This window comes from Podarcis cretensis, assembly GCF_951804945.1.
Source record: "Podarcis cretensis genome assembly, chromosome: 12".
NCBI classification, from domain to species: Eukaryota; Metazoa; Chordata; class Lepidosauria; order Squamata; family Lacertidae; genus Podarcis; species Podarcis cretensis.
The window spans coordinates 40,686,675-40,705,676 of NC_137181.1; the positions used below are offsets into that span (position 1 = coordinate 40,686,675).

Sequence of the window (19,002 nt, forward strand, 5' to 3'; positions counted from 1 at the left end):
TAGAATTCTGAGCGAGTTCTTATTTTTCAAAGCAGAATTCTCAACAGACCTCAAGGAAAGGATTAAGCAGGCATATCCTTAATAGAATGAGGGTTTTCTAATATTGCATGATTATCATCTTAATGCATAGCCCGGTCAGATATTTCGATGTTTCAAAGGAAGCTCTCTAGTATTATTCATGAAATGTGATCTGTTGCCTAGCAGGATCTGAATAATGGCAGCATAAACTTCTTTTAAAAATTTTTTTAGCTATTTACAGGCCTAAATAGTGAAGGCTTTCCAGTATCTTCTAGCATAAATGTTCCTAGATTTTCTGTTGTGACCTTGAAGGCAGTACCTCCATGAACGAGCCCCAGGCAATGGGATGGGACAGGACAGAAGTAAAAGCTCACTTCTAATGGTTCTGAAGCAGGAATGAGAAACCCAAGTCCCCCACCTCATGCTTGAGAACTGCTGGCTGAAGTTGATGGCAGTTAGAGCCCAATGACATCTAGAGGGCTTCAGGTTCCTCATCCCTGGTATAGAATATACTCCAAAACAAACTTGTGAGCTTCTAAGGCTGCAGCCCTGTACCCACTTACTAGGAAGTCAGCCCTATTGAACTGAAATGTACTTACTCCTGAGTAGACAAGGATAGGATCATACTGTAAATGACTTTATAGAATGTAGAGAAGGGGGGAATTTTATAAAAAAACACGGTGGTGACAACAATTGTTGGCAGTTGTGGTGAGTAGTAACGCCAGCTAGAGTAGCTCAAGAATTTTTATAAGCATCTAACAAATGCATTAGATATATAAGCAAATGATTTCACATCAGTACTGTGCTTTTTCTCTCAACTGTTATTAGATTTCATCAGAAATTTGCAATGGACCATTTTTCCAAAAGTGTTTTTTGCTTGTTCAGCTTGTTCCTGTTTTGATAGCTTTCTGAAATTATTATTATCATAAAGCAAGGTATGTTTTTCTTGGTAGATAAAACTCCCATCTATTAATGCTGCCTAAATTCCTGTGTTAAGGTTCCTGTCCATGCTGGAGGAAGAGGTGTACAGTCAAAGTTCTCCTATCTGGGATCCAGATTTCATAGCATCATCTTCTCGAAGTGCCCAACTAGGCATCCAGACAGGTAAATGTAATGTGGTGCAGGACAGAATGAAAGTCAAATTAGGCATGGGTGCTATGCAAACAGCAGCTGTTGGGACAGCCTGAGCTGCCTGTGGGGTGGGGAATGGGAAAATTCACCCTTTCTCTTCCTGACTACAATCCCCTCTCTGAAGCTGCTATTTGCATTTCAAGGAAAGCTCTCATTAACACAAACTGGAGGATTCCCTGAACATGTAAATAGCTTCAGGGGGGCTCTACTTAGTGCTGATCATTCCTACATTCAGTGTTGTTTTCTTTCTGTCTCCTTGCAGTTATCAGCCGCCCCCCTGTGGTAAGGTCTGTTCCTTACAGTGCAAGCCCCTCCTCTCTAGAGCAACCCAGTGGTGGAAGTATGAGTCCTGCTTGCAAGGCTGCTTCTAGTCTGGACCCGAATCTAGGTAACGTGAAGAGCAGTGGGATTCTAGCTTTTTTTGTGCTTAAGCTAGGGAATCTGCATGGAATTTCTGCTGAGCAAGCCCCATTGAATAGAATGGGCGTTGAGCAAGATAAAGCTGTCGGTGATGCCCCACGTTGATAGGTTATGCAACAAAAAAGATTCTGCTGTTAGTTTTGCTTCATGCTGTTTAGAAGGCTTAACTATCACTCGGGTTGACCAGGACCCAACTCTGAAACAGTCTCTTTGGCAGGTAGGGGACGCGGGTGGCACTGTGGTCCAAACCACTGAGCCTCTTGGGCTTGCTGATCAGAAGGTCTGCAGTTCTAATCTGTGCGACTGGGTGAGCTCCTGTTGATCTATCCCAGCTGCTGCCAACTTAGCAGTTCAAAAGCATGCCAGTGCAAGTAAGATAAATAGGTACCACTATGGCAGGAAGGTAAATGGTGTTTCCGTGCGCTCTGGTTTCTGTCACGGTGTTCCGTTGCGCCAGAAGCGGTTTAGTCATGCTGGCCACATGACCTGAAAAGCTGTCTGTGGACAAATGCTGGCTCCCTCGGCCTGAAAGCGAGATGAGTGCTGCAACCCCATAGTCGCCTTTGACTGGACTGAACTGTCCAGGGGTCCTTTACCTTTACTCTTTACTCTTTGGCAGGGCTCAACCCTCAGACCTGGAAGCAACTAAATGAGGGCTTATCCACACTTATCTTTCTTCCGCTCTTTCCAGCTGTGGTCTGGGCTTTCCAGGTCTGTGTGTGTCCAACCAGTGTAGACACCAATCCGCAGAAAACTCAAATTGACATTTGCTCTGATTCAGTTTTAAAGAGACGGTTTTAGTGGGGAAAGCTCAGGGGAGAGGATGCTCAGACACAGATCTCTGCCTGGAAATTGCAGGGTGAAAGGTAAAGGTAGATAAGCCCTGAGTACGTGCAGAGTGACTTTCCCTCAGCAGATATTAGCCCCCGTACATTTGAAATACCTGGTGGAGATAAGAGACAAAGGATGCCCTTCGCAGCCCAGGCAAATCTGAACTCCACAATCTCTAAGAAGGCTTGCTGTGAGGTATGGCCTGTTGAATGTCTTGAAACAAGGACTGGGCTGCAAGAATTCAACTGAAATTGTCCAGAGAGGTTTGGTGGATGCTTGTTGCTTCTTCAAGTGACCTGACTTCAAGCACATACATGTTTCGTGTGCCTCCAGTGAGCACCTTCTGAAGCCCATGTTTTGTTCAGGAGCAATTTGGAAAATCAAAGCTCATCTAAAAACTTTCATTCTGAATTGACAAAGCGTTTCTCCCCTTCCAAGTTATTTGATTCTGCAACACGCCCCCCTGCCCAGCAGTTAATGAAGCAAGTCAAAATGCAGCTATTTTTAGCTGATCCTGGCCCTAAAGTGCCAATCTGTCTCCTTGCAGCTTTTAATGCCATATGTGCAAAACGTTATACAATGGAAGCCCACTGGAAGTAACAAACACCACAAACTCATATCCATTAATTTCAATGGATCTACTCTAAGTAGGACTAGCCCTGGATAAAACCCCAAGTTCTTGTCCCGTGGACAGTCTTAACTGCCATTTTTGTTGATTCATGAATCAGAAGAGACATCTACTCCTAATGCAGCCATATATCTGTGTCTTCTCCTTCAGCAGGGATAAATGCAGCTGCAGAGACGGAGGGAGGCAGGAAGAAGCATTTTCAATGGGAAAGAAGTACAGGGAGAATAGGGTTCAGGAGCTGTTCATCCATCCTCATCTTCCATCTCAGCAGCTCCCCTGTATTGGGCGTTGGGACAATGAGAAAAGAATCAAATAACTACACATAGTTCTGTGTGCAATTTCTCTTACATCACAGAGGGAAAAGGCAGGCTTGGAGACAAGCAACTTTTGTCACATTGACACAAATAGGAAATGCCTGTATACTCCACGGGACAAGAACTTGGGGTTTTATCCAGGGCTAGTCCTACTTAGAGTAGATCCATTGAAATTAATGGATATGAGTTTGTGGTGTTTGTTACTTTCAGTGGGCCTATGCAGAGCAGGACTGGCATTGGCTATAACACCCCGTTTTGTGCAAAGTAGTGATAATTTTTATTTTTAAATTTGTGTTGCAAAACATGTAGGTGTTTATATACACTTTAAAAAACAACAACCCAAAACTATCATTTGTCCATATTTATTTATAAGAAGTGTGACTCATCTTCTACTTAAGGCACCTTAGAATAGATTTCAATAGTGCACATGGATATAATCAAACCCACACAATCCAGATACAATCTGTGTATCTGAAGAAGTGTGCATGCACACGAAAGCTCATACCAAGAACTAACTTAGTTGGTCTTTAAGGTGCTACTGGAAGGAATTTTTTTTTGTTTTGACTATGGCAGACCAACACGGCTACCTATCTGTAATCCAGAAGCTGTGAGTTCCCCTGGTGTCAGATGGGGCCAGGGAAACTGGCCGTTAGAGCTGAATGTTCTTTTTGGGTTGGAGAAGCAAACTTTCTCCTTTGGACTGGGCTAGGCTGGCCCTCTAATCTGCTGGGGTGTTCATCCTGGTATCATAAACCGATACCTGCTCAGAGGCTTTTTATTTCCATGGAGAAGGCAGAACCCAGAAGGGTCCAGCGAAGGCACCTGATTGATGTCACTAGGCAGGGAGTTCCAAAGTGTGGATGCTGCTACACTAAAATATTGATTTATTGCATTTCTTAGGAGTAACATAATTTGGCATTTCCCCATTCTTTGAATGTCTGCCTTTTGACAGAGTTATAGCTTCTTTAGTAGTTTAGATTATTATTTCAATTGCTGTTGCTATATTATCCAGGGGAGAAGAGAAAAAGCAGTGAGCCTTATTCTGTGGAGGATGCTAAGAAGCCAAGAGTTGTAGGAGACATTCCTATTGAACTCATCAACGAAGTGATGTCAACCATTACAGATCCAGCTGCAATGCTCGGTCCAGAGGTGAGACATGTAGTTTTCTCCAGTTTGCAAATGTGCCCATCAGCCCCGTGAGGTTGGCAACCTCTGAACTAGAAGTTGTCTGTAGGTTTCATCACGCCTAGCTTCCTTTTATTTCAAGCAATGCATTTGTTCCCTTTCCCAACAGAATATCATAATTCAGTGTGACACTTAATACTGCCTACAGAATAGGAAGCTGCCTTAAACCGAAATAAACCATTGATCCATACAGCTGAGTGTTTTTCACATGGATTAACAGTAGCTCCCTCCCTGTCATAATGTTCTTCCTGTTATCACAAACTGATACCTTTCCTGCAAATAGCAACTAAGAAATGCTTTAAGTAAAAAAGGCTTCTCTTATAGAATAGGTGGCATGGAACGGTAAAATCTTTAAGTGTGAATTCCAAATTTCATCAGAGCTCATTTAAAACGAAACAACAACATTGCTAATACAGTGGTACCTTGGTTCCCAAACAGCTTAGTTGTCGAACAAATCGACTCCCAAACGCCACAAACCCGGAAGTAAGTGTTCTGGTTTGCGGACATTTTCAGAAGCCGAATGTCCGACGCGGTTTCCGTGGCTTCCGATTGAGTGCAGGAAGCTCCTGCAGCCAATCAGAAGCCACGCCTTGGTTTTTGAATGGTTTCGGGAGTCAAACAGACTCCCAGATTAAGTTTGAGAACCAAGGTACCACTGTACGTAGAAAGGGAGCTGATTAGTTCACCTTATCAAGATAAGTCACGGGATCACACCATGTCTCTAGTCAGATGGAGAAAGATCCAGTGAAATTAGTCCCATTGTAATCAAATTCTGTTGTTTTTCAGTGGATTTTCTAACACACTGAGAAATGTGTTCTGTCAAAACAGATGGAACACATTTCCAGGTGTGCTGTGTTCCCGACTGTGAAAACAAAGTAGCCAAAATTCTTAAATGTATACTGAACCTTTTTCTTTTTCCTTCTTCCTTTCATAAAGCAGACTAATTTTCTATCTGCACACTCAGCCCGGGATGAAGCAGCGAGGATGGAAGAGCGCAGGGGAGTGATTGAATTTCACGTAGTTGGAAATTCCCTAAATCAAAAGCCAAATAAGAAAATCATGATGTGGCTGGTTGGCTTACAGAATGTATTCTCACATCAGCTACCCAGAATGCCGAAAGAGTATATTACTCGTCTAGTCTTTGATCCGTAAGTTTTTCCTCCCCTCTCCATGGGAAAGGTAGATTGAGAAAGGCAATACTTTATATTGGATAAATTTGGCTTCTAGAAAAAGCATGCTTTCAGATTTTATGTGGTGCGTGGATGCAATCTTCAGAGCAGAAAAAGAAAGGTAAAGATGAACAATAAAAGCAGGTCTGCCAGATATGAAAGGCAGTTCACATCATGAAAAAATACAGGTCTCCATTTTTATTTATGATATAATGAAATTTGTAGGAAATGAGCAAAGAAAGCTCGATATATCAGGTGGCTTCTGCCAACATAAAAAAAATGGGAAAAGTCAGTAATAAAATAGACCAATCCCACAAAGCTTGGCTAGACTGAAAAGTAAGGCTTAAGCACCAGTATTTACACTTACTGGCTGTGTAACACTAAACCATGGTTTGCTCAATGAACCCATTCGTAGTCCCACAGATGGTTTATTTTCTAGCTGTTCCTGCATTGTGCACTCTGTAGCCTAGTGACTGTTTGTGTGTGGCCAAACAAACTCTGGTTAAACAAGGTTGTTAGATTCAGGCACAATGCCAAACTATAGCCCAAATAATCCATGGTTCTTAAGCAAATAGCAAACCTTGACTTCACCTTATGGTTTGTTGCAAGATAAAGAATCCATTTTGGACTGGATTCAGGCATTCAAAGATATCACACCTGAGCTAGACAAACCATGGCTAGCATTATGTAAGAACCAGGCCATTGATTCATATAAATTAATATTTGTCTAGTTTAGATATTACTCCATTGTAGATTATGGTTCTCTAATATCAGCCAATAAAAATGTCTCCTTAGCTGTTCTTTGAAAGCCTCTTTCCACCTGCTTAACGGCATCTGTATTTCTTTATTATTTTTGGAGTCTAATATCTTCACCAAACTTGGGTTTCAAAAACCTGCCCCACTGTTAATATATTGTTATTTGTATGTGCACCTGTGGTTGTTAAGATGATAATTTTGTGTTGGGAATTCAAAACTGTTCCTCAGTTTGAAGAAACAAGTAATTATTCAGTATAATGTAGAACACATATACCGATCTGTATGATAGGGCGTTCAGATATTCGTTTAGAAAGGGGTTGGAAAACGCGGTAATAACCACTTCAGTTTAAGAAATGGCCCAATTTCCTGGGCATCTTTACTTTTTAAATAAAGTGAATCAGCAGCTTTGTTTCTCTTTAATATATTGCTAAGATCTTGTATTTACTGACTGTGCAGAGCATGAAGTTGGCGTCAGGTCTTTGCATCAAATGCTTTTATTATTTATTGCTGCTCTAGCTGTGGATGTGAGATATGCTAATGCTTATACATCACTGGCTGTGAAACAAGCCTGACATAAAATGTATATAACTCCAGGAAACACAAGACCCTTGCATTGATCAAAGATGGCCGTGTGATTGGCGGCATCTGCTTCCGAATGTTCCCGTCTCAAGGATTTACAGAAATAGTTTTCTGCGCTGTGACATCTAACGAACAAGTCAAGGTAAGGACAAAGTCAGTGGCAGGGAAAGGCACAAAATTCACTGTACAATATGCAGGCATAATTGCATTGTGTAGGGGCACATCCCATTTGATTAGCACACAGCCTTTCCCCTGACTTTGAGCCAACAGAAACAACTGCACATCTGCCCCATATGCGGCGAGGGCGCTCCCACAGCAGGCTCATGCTAAAAAGTGCCTGGATGCAGAAATAAATGCCAGCTGTAGAAAGGTGGCCAAATTAAAAAACACCCAGAAATTCAGCTTGTAAAAAGAAGAAAATGTGTTGCGTTTTTGTCTCAGCCGTTACGCTATTCTCCTAAGTGTAATCTGGCTATCAGCAGAGAGCCAGAACCATGAATCCATGCATCTCTAAGAGGCATTCAGCTGTGCCTCTTATCACATGAAATGAACCACATAGGAGGAACTCAGAATTCACCTTTTCTGGAATGCCTTTCAGTCATGTAACGAAGTCAATATCAGTGTAACTGAACTAGTCGCATATTATTCTGCCCTCGCCTTTGTTCCCCACCTTCCTCTGATGCTTGCTTGCATATATCTTAGATTGTGAGCCTTTTAGGGCAGGAACCGCCGACATCTGTTCTTTGTCCTTACCCACCAGATGTGGGGAACCTTTGGCCCTCCAGATGTTGCTGGACTTCAGCTTCCATCATCCCCAGCAAGCATGGCCAATGGCCAGGGATGATGGGAATTTTACTTCAGCAACATGTGGAGCTCGCCACAACTAATGTACATGGGTGGTGGTAAGTAAGCACCGTATTTTTCGCTCTATAAGATGCATCAGATCACAAGACACATCTAGTTTTTGGAGTAGGAAAACAAGAAAAAAAATATACTGAATCTCAGACACCAGAACAGCAAGAGGGATCGCTGCGCAGCGAAAGCAGCAATCCCTCTTGCTGTTCTGGCTTCTGGGATAGCTGCGCAGCCTGCAGTCGCTCCATAAGACGCACACACATTTCCCCTTACTTTTTAGGAGGGAAAAAGTGAGTCTTATAGAGCAAAAAATACGGTAAGTTAAGTTTCTATGTCAGTCACTGGTTAAATACATCGTTCCACGATTCTGCTCTCCTGCCTTCGTCATAGCCCGTGATCATTACCCAACCCAGTTAACCCTTTCTTAACCCACAGAAATTATTCTGTTTCCTCCTCAGTCACTGCAGATTACTTACGTGGCGGGTGGGAGCATTAGGCAGGAAAATAATACGCACCATTAGAATGTTGTTGTTCATTTTAGCTGATACATACCCAAAATAAAAAAACCCTTTAAGTAGGACATATTTTGCAGAAAAGTGTATTCATAGCAGAGAGAGACTTCATGATAGTAATAGACCGCAAAACTGGAAAATCCCTGGTTGAAGTCTCGACTTTAGCCATGAAATCGCTATTCTGTCAGTCTCAGTCTCCACCAGAAATATGGGGATAGCTTCTTTTGAAATGATTACTGAAATAATATATGTGATGCACTTTGAATACCCAGGAAAAACTTTTAGGGTGGATTTCAGTGTAGTGCTGAAGAGATCCTTCCGTCAGTTCTGAGAGCAGGGAAAGCCCTTTTGAACTAGCGGGAGTCCTTCCACTGGCTTCTGCCAGCAGAAGAGGGTAGTTGATTCCAGGTCTAAATATTCAGTCTGGGGCCCAAAGGCCTTTGTGCAGACTTGGCACACACAGCAGAACATTTAAACTTCCCTTCCCGTTGCAGGGCCTGAGAGCTTCTACCCTAAAGCTTCTCGAGAGGCTGGGCTCTGAAGCAAAATTCAGTGTGCATGTGAAGTTGAAAAGGGAAAATCAGCAGCCCTTCACCCTGGAAGTCAGAAGCATGTTATTTGGCACCCACACAGCATTCCTGCTGTCCCAATAGGTTTCTTTGATTAAAGTTATTTTGTCCTCAGATTCTTAGATATGAGCTTCAAGGTTTTTGGCTTGTTGCATTTCGCAGAAAATAAATTGTCCTCCTAATTTCTGTGCAGGGATATGGAACTCACCTAATGAATCACCTGAAGGAGTACCACATTAAGCACAATATTCTCAACTTCCTCACATACGCAGATGAATATGCAATTGGCTACTTCAAGAAGCAAGTGAGTAGCCCTGAGACAGTGCTTTTAATCTTGTGCGAGGGACTGAAATTTTAAGAACGGTTTGCAAAGATGGAGAAGTCTTTCAGGTGGACGGTGACCAAATGTCTGAGCGGAAAACGGTGTTATTCCTTGAATCTGAAGAGCGGTGCATGTAAACCCATGCTTTGCCTGCTTCCTAAAGTCATTGATGAGCTTTATTGTCTAGTGCAGCTATCATGTGACTCTTCTGCATTGGATAAAGTTTTAGCACCAGTCCCATACACCCAACAGTGTATCGGGGGCTGGTAGGGAACAGTCACTTAGTAACCAGTACTAGACATCACTGGGTGGTGGTGGGAAATCATCCTAAAGAAGCCACTATTATGCAGGTGAAGTGGCTTTTAAGTTCTCCTCCTATAGCCAGAGCCATAAATTGGTTTTCATTCTCTAAGGAGGTAAGGTTGTAATCTGCCAGTTTCTTGGTTTGTTTTTTTGTGGTGGCCCCAGAATTATGGGATACACTTCACTCAAAGATCTGTATGTTTTCACCTGCTTCTCAAAAGACAACTGGGAGGAAGAAATTTGTGTCCCACCAGCTATTAACTGCAGAATTAACAGGAATTAGCTCCAGAATTAACTGGAGATTGTACTGGTGCTTTCACATAGTTTCACATTTTGCATTTTTTCCTGTTCCACAGAATTATTTTATTCATGTTCCTAATATTTTGTAAAGTGTCCTGCAAACATTTTTGTTAGGTCTGATTAGAAATATTGTTAATAAGTAGGTTTTCCAAGGAATGGCAGAGAACATTATTAACGGAGCATTCTGTATTTTGAATGAATTTCCCACACTTTTAATTTATTGCACAATCCTGTGTACAGTATATCTCCCTAGAAGTATATTCCACTGAATTCAATCTCAGATAATTAATGTATAGGGTTACAGCTTTAGGCCAAAGTTGTTAACAAGCAACACCCCATCCCATCCACAATTTGCGGGGCATTTACATTTTTAAATGGGTATCATGCTTGCTCTTATGCAATAGAATGATGACCTAATGCCAAACTTCCCTGTTGAAATCGTGCTCTGCTATTACATTGAAAAAAAATGTGTTGAGTGACCGCTCTCCTTCCTCCAAACAGGGACTGGATATATACTCTAATTCTTCAAAGCATATTTCAAGAATATGCACGAGAGTAGCAGTTAATGCATTCCATTTCAAAAGATCAAGGAGGAGAGAGGGCAGCTGAACCAGTGCGGGATTTTTGTCTCTGCCTTTGGGCACTCAACTTAACTCACCTCTCCTTCCTTGTAGAACTGCTGTCAGTCGTAGGCACCATATCCACATCTATTGAAGTTCCACCAGGGATCTTTCCCCTTTAATTTTATTGCACAGGTTTTTGGAATATCTGTATGCAATTTGGGTTTCTTTCATTGTTTCCTTTTTGAGGTCTTCCTGAGGCCCTATGTAGCTCGCAGGGCGACTTTGGAAATCAGACGTAAATAGTGAACAAAAATCTAAAAGGGGCCCTGTGGTATATAGTGTGACTGCAGGCATATGTGTATTTCAGTAGTGTGTAAGTTGGTGAACTGTGTATTCATCTGGGCTGCAGAGTTGTGGTTTGAAAGCCCACGAGGCAAAAGGTCACTCTGTGCTTCCACGGGGGTGGGGACGACGATGGATGAACCTCACAGTGGTCCTAGAAGGCTGCTGGAAAGCAGGTGAACAAAGTGCATTGACAATGACTCTTCTTTCCCTTAGGGGTTTTCAAAAGAAATAAAAGTACCAAAAGCAAAATACGTTGGCTATATCAAGGATTATGAAGGAGCAACTTTAATGGGATGTGAACTAAACCCAAGAATCCCTTACACTGAATTCTCAGTCATCATTAAGAAGCAGAAAGAGGTAAAAATAAAAAGGAAACCAAATGTTTATTTTCTTTTATTATTTTTTAAAACACAAATTACTAGTACCTGCCCCGCAAGTATTTCTTAGAGATAAGGTTTATTGCACAACTTTGACAGAGGGGCTTGTTCTGAATAGCTTTGGAAATGGGAAAGCATTCCTTTCCTTTTCTTACAGGCAAAAAATATTGATGTATGGAACGATATTTGTTAGAAATGGAAAGTAGTGAAGTGTTAATTTGGCAGTTTGGTACACAAATGTGGCTTTTCTTCTCGTTGTGTTACAAACCAGCCTTACTTTATCAGAAGAATATATAAATTGCACCTTCGTTCAAAAGAGATTTTTTTCATCTGCTATACAACATTAAAACACAGCTCAACTATACAAAAATACAGCAACATTTATTTATTTGTTGAATTATATTCCACCCTGAATTGGCCCCAGTGCTCTCAGCCCCTGCAGTGCTCTCAGAATGAGACTGATGAAATTTGAGAAGAATAAAATAATTTAGCCAGGTAAAAAAAATAACAGTAATTCAAAAAGCCTGGACAAATAAAAAGGTTTTACTAGAATTTTTGACACCAACCGCCCCCCCGCCCCCCGTTTATAAATAGTTTTCTATTTAAGGCTGCAATCCTATGCACACTTTCCTGGGAGTAAGCTCGGTTGAGCACAGTGGGATTTCCTTCTGAGTAAGCATGCATAGGATTACCCTGCCTGTTCACAGCATATAATGTAGAACAGGAGTGGCTAACCTTTTTTCAACCAGAGGACAGCGTTGCCTTCTGGGGACCTCTCGTGAGAGCCACATAGCAGCGGCCAAAAAAGTTTGTGTGATGAAAAAACGTCCACTCTACTTTAGCACATATACACAAACAATGGCAGGAGTGGGATTTGAACCCATGACCCCCAATTGGCAAGCTCAGGACAACTTTCCATGTATTCCCCACATTACTCTCCACCCATCCCAGCAACAGAAGCCTATGCCAAGTGCTCCATCTTTCAACGACAGAGCCCCCGTGCTGTTGGTGAGGGAGGGTGAAGGGGTTTTTTGTGTGCCCCTGCAGCCACCAAATTCTCAGGGGTCTTTGGGTCAGGGGCAGAGGTTAACCACGCCTAGCATAGTTGTTCCATGGACCAGGTAGCCCTACCACCAAAGGCTGCCTCGCAGCAATAAAAGAGCAGCTTTTAAAATGAAAAGCGGAACATTCTTAATTTTTAATCCGACAGTGTAACCTGTTTTTAATTTGGTGTACAAAAGTCCTCTAATGCCATTGTCCTGTAGCATGGTCAGAGTGATGGGGAGACTACCTGGGAACCACATGCTTGCCACCCTTGATGGAAGAAAGTTGAGATGTATAAACACACCTAAGTGAAGTCCCTAGTTGTGGTTCATCTTTAGCTGGAGGCGACTGGTTTTGTGCAGCAGCCATGCTTTCAGTAGAGCATGGATAAGCATCACACTGCAGACAGTGATGTGACTCAAGCCTGCTCCTAATGTGTGAGAAGGCCACCTAGATCCATAGAAATCGTAAGCACCTCTAATGCCCCTTTACTCATCTATGCCTGTTGGTGCAGCACCTACTTCCTTCACCCCAAAAGTATAATTTCCGTGTTACTTTCGTTGCAGATTATTAAAAAGTTGATCGAAAGGAAGCAAGCTCAGATTCGGAAAGTTTATCCCGGCCTTTCTTGTTTCAAAGATGGTGTACGGCAGATTCCCATAGAAAGCATTCCCGGAATTAGTATGTACCATCATACATCAGTTATCATTGGGTTCATTCTTTTTCAGTTTAAACTTGAGAATTTCTTTTGCTGAAGTGACTTGCTTCTAGTTATTCATAACAATTCTATACCACTTTTGAAATAATGCATTAAAAGTAGTTGATTATATTTGAATCTGAGGCTCTGTGGTGTTTTATGCACACGTTGGTTTATTTTTGTAGCCACAGGCTTTTATGCTGTACTGTACAGCCAGTGCTTACTCCATTAGATTTTTTGTGTTCTGCTATCTAGTACAGGTGGCACTGTGGGTTAAAGCCTCAGCGCCTAGGGCTTGCCGATCGAAAGGTTGGCGGTTCGAATCCCTGCGGCGGGGTGCGCTCCCGCTGCTCGGTCCCAGCGCCTGCCAACCTAGCAGTTCGAAAGCACCTCCGGGTGCAAGTAGATAAATAGGGACCGCTTACCAGCGGGAAGGTAAACGGTGTTTCCGTGTGCGGCTCTGGCTCTGGCCAGAGCAGCTTCGTCACGCTGGCCACGTGACCCGGAAGTGTCTCCGGACAGCGCTGGCCCCTGGCCTCTTAAGTGAGATGGGCGCACAACCCCAGAGTCTGTCAAGACTGGCCCGTACGGGCAGGGGTACCTTTACCTTTATCTAGTACAGGCAATGACTTTTTACGCTTGTCCAGTATATGCACAACTGCACATTCTTGCAACGCAGAAGTGGCCAGAAAAGGGGGTAGGCTTATGTGTGTTCCACCGACACGCACAGGGGTCAGGATCATTGCCTCTACACAATTTTCAATGCAGTCCTAAACCTACTCAGAAGTAGTTCCCACAGAGCGCGGCTCAATTCTGTAAAGAAAATTCACATGGGATTGTTAGCAAGCATCCAGTTACACAAGAAGCCTGCTTCTGCAACAGAGCAAGCAGCTCCTGCCCCTTCCTCTACGCTGCAGTCCCCATATGCCCCCCCCAACCTTTTCCAGGAGGTTGGGAAGAATTAACGAAAGGCCTCTAAATAGACAAGGGCTACAGCTTGCAGAAAAGCAGCAATGGATGCTGTCCTTTGGGATTTGCATCTGAATAAATTAGTGCAATGGGACATACTCCTAAATAACTGAATAGAATTGCAGTTGTTATTCTCTCCAACTTTGAATAGCAGAACCCCATGCCATACTCCAAACTGTGTTTGAAAGTCCTCTCAGTTTCAAAAGCGGTTTGCCACATAGCCTGGGGAGGGGGCAGCATTGGACATGTAGGATTAGATTATTAGGATTAGATTATTGGATGAATGGATCAATTAGTAAATTTTTTAAAAAATTATTTCCTCATCAGATTTGTATACTGCTCTTCATCAAAAGATCTCAGGGCGGTCCACAGGATTTTGTGGTTTATCCTACTGAGACATACTTGAACATATAATTGAATGTTGGGAGTGTTGACTAAAGCAAACTAGGTGGACTTGGAATTACTATAGCTGTTACTTTTGATTGGTATTTCAGTAAGGATGCAATATAATTCTATGATAGGTCCACACCAACTCAGTTACTTTGTAATCTAATGTAATTTATTCTTAAACGCTTCACTTTTGTTTGCTATATAGGAGATACTGGCTGGAAACCAAGCAGTAAAGAAAAAGGGTAAGCGTTGTTTTCAACAATAAAGCCTTTTAGAGTTTACCTGTACTGTACCTCTGAAGCATTGATACGTGCTGCACAATTGCTAAGTAACTAACATACATTTTTAATTTGTGGGTGATTGCTTTTTATTAATTAAAGAGCATTATGAAACTGAACAAATCATACATTTTAATCTTGTCTACTTTTCTTTTTTTTTAAGTAAAGAACCCAAAGATCCAGATCAGCTTTACAGCACACTAAAAAACATTCTACAGCAGGTCAAGGTGAGCATTCATTTTCTTTAAATATTTTGAAACCTTTTTCCGCTATGGTGCGTTGTTTCATGAGTGTATTTTCTCCCCTCTACCAGAGCCATCAAAGCGCTTGGCCATTCATGGAACCAGTGAAGAGAACAGAAGCTCCTGGTTATTATGAAGTTATAAGGTTCCCTATGGGTAAGGCCATCAACTTTTTAAAAAGTAGAGCATCCAATGAACCAGAAGCAAATTGAGTATATAGGCTTTGCTCCCAGAAACCAAGAGTAAAAGAGGGGGAAAACTTATTTATACTGCTCCATGAAATCTTGCACAAACGCCTGTAGTTTCCTGCAGTGCACTGCAACAGTGCAGCAGTTCTTGCATTTATAGTACAAAAGGAAACAGGAAAAGGAAGCTGCCATATATTGAGTCAGGACATTTGTACCTCTAGTTATTATCTTAACTGACTGGCAATGGCTCTCCAGGATTTTAGAGAGGGATATTCCCACCCCTACCTGGAGATACCAGGAATCAAACCTTTCCCTTAAGATAAAGACTACCCTAGTCCTTCTGTGTAAGTGGAAATTCCGTGTAGTAACAGAACTTTGGATAGTAGAAAAGTGTTTTTGTGCTGGTCCCGGGGGCTTACCGTGCGGTGTGGTCTGAGTCCGGTCCTGGGTCGAGGGTCTGGAGGCTGTCTGTCAAGGGCGAAGCGGGGTCCAAGGCAAGGAGCCGGGCGTGGTCAGGAACTCCAGAAGAGCGGGTAAGGGTGCTGGCAGGAACAGGTTTCCAGCGATGTTGCTCCCGCAACCTGGGACTGGGCTGACTGGCCTTTATTTCCTCTGGGGCCTAGGGCAGTCCCGGCCCACAGGTGACTCGCCACTCCTTGCCTGGAGGCGAGCACTCCTCCTGATAGAACTTAGTTCCCTCCGCCTCTCTGCCCTGAGCCTCTGCGGCTCAGGAGAGCCTGGAAGGTTACTGGACCCAGAGGCAGCCTCACCTTCCCCTGACCGGGCTGGGAGAGGAGCACCTGCAGGCAATGGGTCCTCAATCACCCCCGGAGCCAGAGTGGATTCGTCTGGTGTCTGCTCCTGAGGATCCGGCACAGGTGAGGGCCATTCAGGTTCAAGGCCCTGCCCTGGCTCAGCCGGCCCTGGAGGCGGGGACTCCTGTGCAGGCTGGGATTCCTCCGGTTCAGCATCTGAATCAGATTCCCAGGCCATCACAGTTTTATGTATAGCTTACAGTAACTCCTTTGCCCTACCCTCCAAATAATTACAAGTTTTCACTACTGAGATTTTCATCAACCCAAATGATTTAATTTCAGGGGATGGGAGCCACGGGTCTGGCTGGTGAGGGACACTTACCATGATGGTGGTTTTTTTAAATATACTTTTCAAACTGTAGCCCCTAGCGGCAGTCATATCACAACTCTGGCCACTGTGTGGGGAACACAGTTCCCATAATTCATATTTGCTGGAATGATTCCAACTGTAGTCTGGTTATCACCATCGGCCAAGGTTTAAATAAAATAAAAATGGGGGAAAGAGCTCTCACCACCAGCTATTTTCAGCATGTACATTTTAAAATAGAAATTAAAAGGTCTGTAAGGGCACTTTTGAAACAGGACCTTTTCACTAAAGAAGCAGAGGGTGGGGAGGATGACAATAGTAAAAAAAATCAAGCCTCGGATATACAAATATTGTAGGAACAAGACTTGATTTTTCTGTTTTTATACAGATCTGAAAACGATGAGTGAGCGACTGAAGAACAGGTACTACGTGTCTAAGAAGTTATTCATGGCAGATCTGCAGCGAGTCTTTACCAACTGCAGAGAGTACAACCCTCCTGAAAGTGAATACTACAAGTGTGCCAATATATTGGAGAAATTCTTCTACACAAAAATTAAAGAAGCTGGGTTGATTGACAAGTAATCAGTCCTTCTCTCATGCAATCAAGATGCCTAATTTAAGAGCAGAATATGCAGTTGATCTTTGAATAGAATTGAAATTTGTGTTTTAAAAAAACATTTTATTTACTAGCACTTTTAAAACATGTAATATAGAAGAGTTTATTTTATTAAAGTTTTTAAATGTACACTTGCATGCCCTTTTGCAGTGTATTCAATAATACATTTTTATTAGAAGTATTGCACAAACTGTTTGGGGATTTGAAAAGGGAAATTTTTCCAAGCAGTGAATGTTTAAGCTTAATGTAATGCAGTATCAAATTGTAAAATAGCTTTTTATTTTTTACAAAAGATGCTAATGAAGGGAGAAATGAGTTTTATATATATTTTAATGAAACACTCAACTAAGAAGGTGCTATGAAAGAAAGAGAAATCCTCTAAGATACAAAAAACCCAGTAGGTTCAAACTTCCTCTGTGAATTTGATTCTTTAATATTAGAGTTTGCAAAGAAAATCTAAATATGTAGCATAATCTGACTTTGACTGTGTTAGGTCACATTTCCAAAAAAAGCTGTGGTAGTCACAAACCACTTTTTAAAACTTTTGTAGTGCCAGCAAAAGCTTAATTCAGATAAACGATAACCATTTCTACCTTTATGCCCTAATCCAGCAAATGCTTTGTCTGCATAAGTTTTTACATACCTTTATCCCTGAAAAGCCATTCTTCCCTTAAAGTCACACTTGGTCCTGCAGTACTTGGGTGAAAAGAGATAGTCTTGATTTTCACACACATAGGCTAACACTAGATGTCACCAGTCACCAGATGCACTGGCGGAGGAAGCGCACTGCCCCCGGCGGTGCAATCCCAGTGGGGTGCCATCGTGGCTTCCTCCCACCGCCTGCGCCCTGCCCACAGCACACCCTGCCCCCGCCCCCCGGTGCCAGAGCATGAAGCTCCGCCACTGACCAGATGTGACTGACATACATATGAAACCAAAGCACATGCAGATTTACATGTGCATTTGACTAGCCCATATGATATTCCTTTACTATCCTTACCCAATGGGAATGCCTGCTCTCTAGCTGCTACCACAAATTATTTAATTCTTGTGTTCAACACTTTCTAGATCAGTACTGTTGATACTGTCAAAAGGTTTCATGAACTTCCCCATAAAAGTAGTTTTGAGCACATCCACCTCTCCCAGTTTTTATAGGGATTATTTTGGTTACATTAAACTGATTTTCAACCGAAGTACTACTAGAACATTATTGTTCATTACTTCTGTATTTTACCTACTTGTTACATTAAATATTGGCGTTACACCTTCATTCATGTAGGTGAGGGAAGGAAATATTTACTTGCCATTCAGTTGTTTGAATGTGAGCAGGCAGCAATTCTGCAACACCCAAGAAAGTAAATGTATTCATTTTATTTCTTTCTCCTAATTTATACAAAGGCATTCAAGAACTAGTTTCATTGTTTTTATATGCGCTGAAATATTTCACTAGCAAAACTGATGTAAAAAAATTGCCAAACAGAATTACAAGAGAAATTTATTTTCAAAATGGCTATGGTAGTGTTTATTCTAAGATTAGATTACCCTTGCTAGGTAATGGTACAAAATTAAGTCAAAATGGTAACATATAAATGCCTTAGTGCTTTATATAAAAATCAATTTATTTGGCTTTGTATTTAAGGTACAATGATGCAGCTGTGTGTTAGAGTATTTAAGTAGTAATTTTCAATTATTTTGTAAACTGGGCCAACAAAATCACCTCTTAAGCTTGATATCCTGTGAAAGTGTTATTTTCAAAGATTCTTATTGTCTTGAAATTAGAGTCTCTTCTATATTGAGAACATTTGGTTTCTAATTTAAAGATTATTTTCATAGATATTGTGCAATAAAGCTATATAGTACGATGTGTTTTAAAAATGCTTTAAGTGAAATTCTACATTTGTAAAATTATTTATTGTTCTGGTATAAAATGGTTTTAAATTATATGTATAAAATTAATCTTGTGTGCTATTTCGTACTTTGCATATAAAAAACCCCTGAAATATTTAACTTGTGTGAATAGACTTTCTGACAATTGTGCCATCACTTTCAGATGGTAAGAACCAAACACTATGCTATTCCATGTAGTTAATCTGTTTTCCTGTGGACCCATTGAGGGTCCCCCCCCACCCCCAAGAATAGATCTGAATTGAAAAGAGTGCAACTATTACCAAAAGAAACTATCTTCATTACAAGTTCAGTACTTCATGTGTGTAGACACACATGAATTTCACAAAAAAAGTTGGCTTATAAATTGAGCATTCCAATTCACCCCTTGGAAC

The 19,002-nt window shown here is 41.8% G+C and overlaps 1 protein-coding gene across 3 annotated transcripts in view; it reads left to right on the forward strand.

Moving 5' to 3' along the window:
- KAT2B (lysine acetyltransferase 2B) overlaps nt 1-18,730 on the forward strand; it is a 43,233-nt gene extending 24,503 nt beyond the window's left edge. The window contains exons 7-18 of one of the 3 annotated variants that reach the window (XM_079947222.1): nt 1,016-1,122; nt 1,412-1,537; nt 4,355-4,491; nt 5,464-5,675; nt 7,047-7,173; nt 9,161-9,271; nt 11,014-11,157; nt 12,788-12,902; nt 14,483-14,519; nt 14,719-14,782; nt 14,869-14,953; nt 16,496-18,730. In XM_079947222.1, coding sequence (XP_079803348.1) covers nt 1,016-1,122; nt 1,412-1,537; nt 4,355-4,491; nt 5,464-5,675; nt 7,047-7,173; nt 9,161-9,271; nt 11,014-11,157; nt 12,788-12,902; nt 14,483-14,519; nt 14,719-14,782; nt 14,869-14,953; nt 16,496-16,689 — 1,459 coding nt within the window. In that variant the 3' untranslated portion in view covers nt 16,690-18,730. The remainder of the gene's footprint in view (nt 1-1,015; nt 1,123-1,411; nt 1,538-4,354; nt 4,492-5,463; nt 5,676-7,046; nt 7,174-9,160; nt 9,272-11,013; nt 11,158-12,787; nt 12,903-14,482; nt 14,520-14,718; nt 14,783-14,868; nt 14,954-16,495) is intronic. The other 2 variants (XM_079947223.1, XM_079947224.1) reach the window with 2 other exon arrangements.
- The last annotated feature ends 272 nt before the right edge of the window (nt 18,731-19,002 follow it).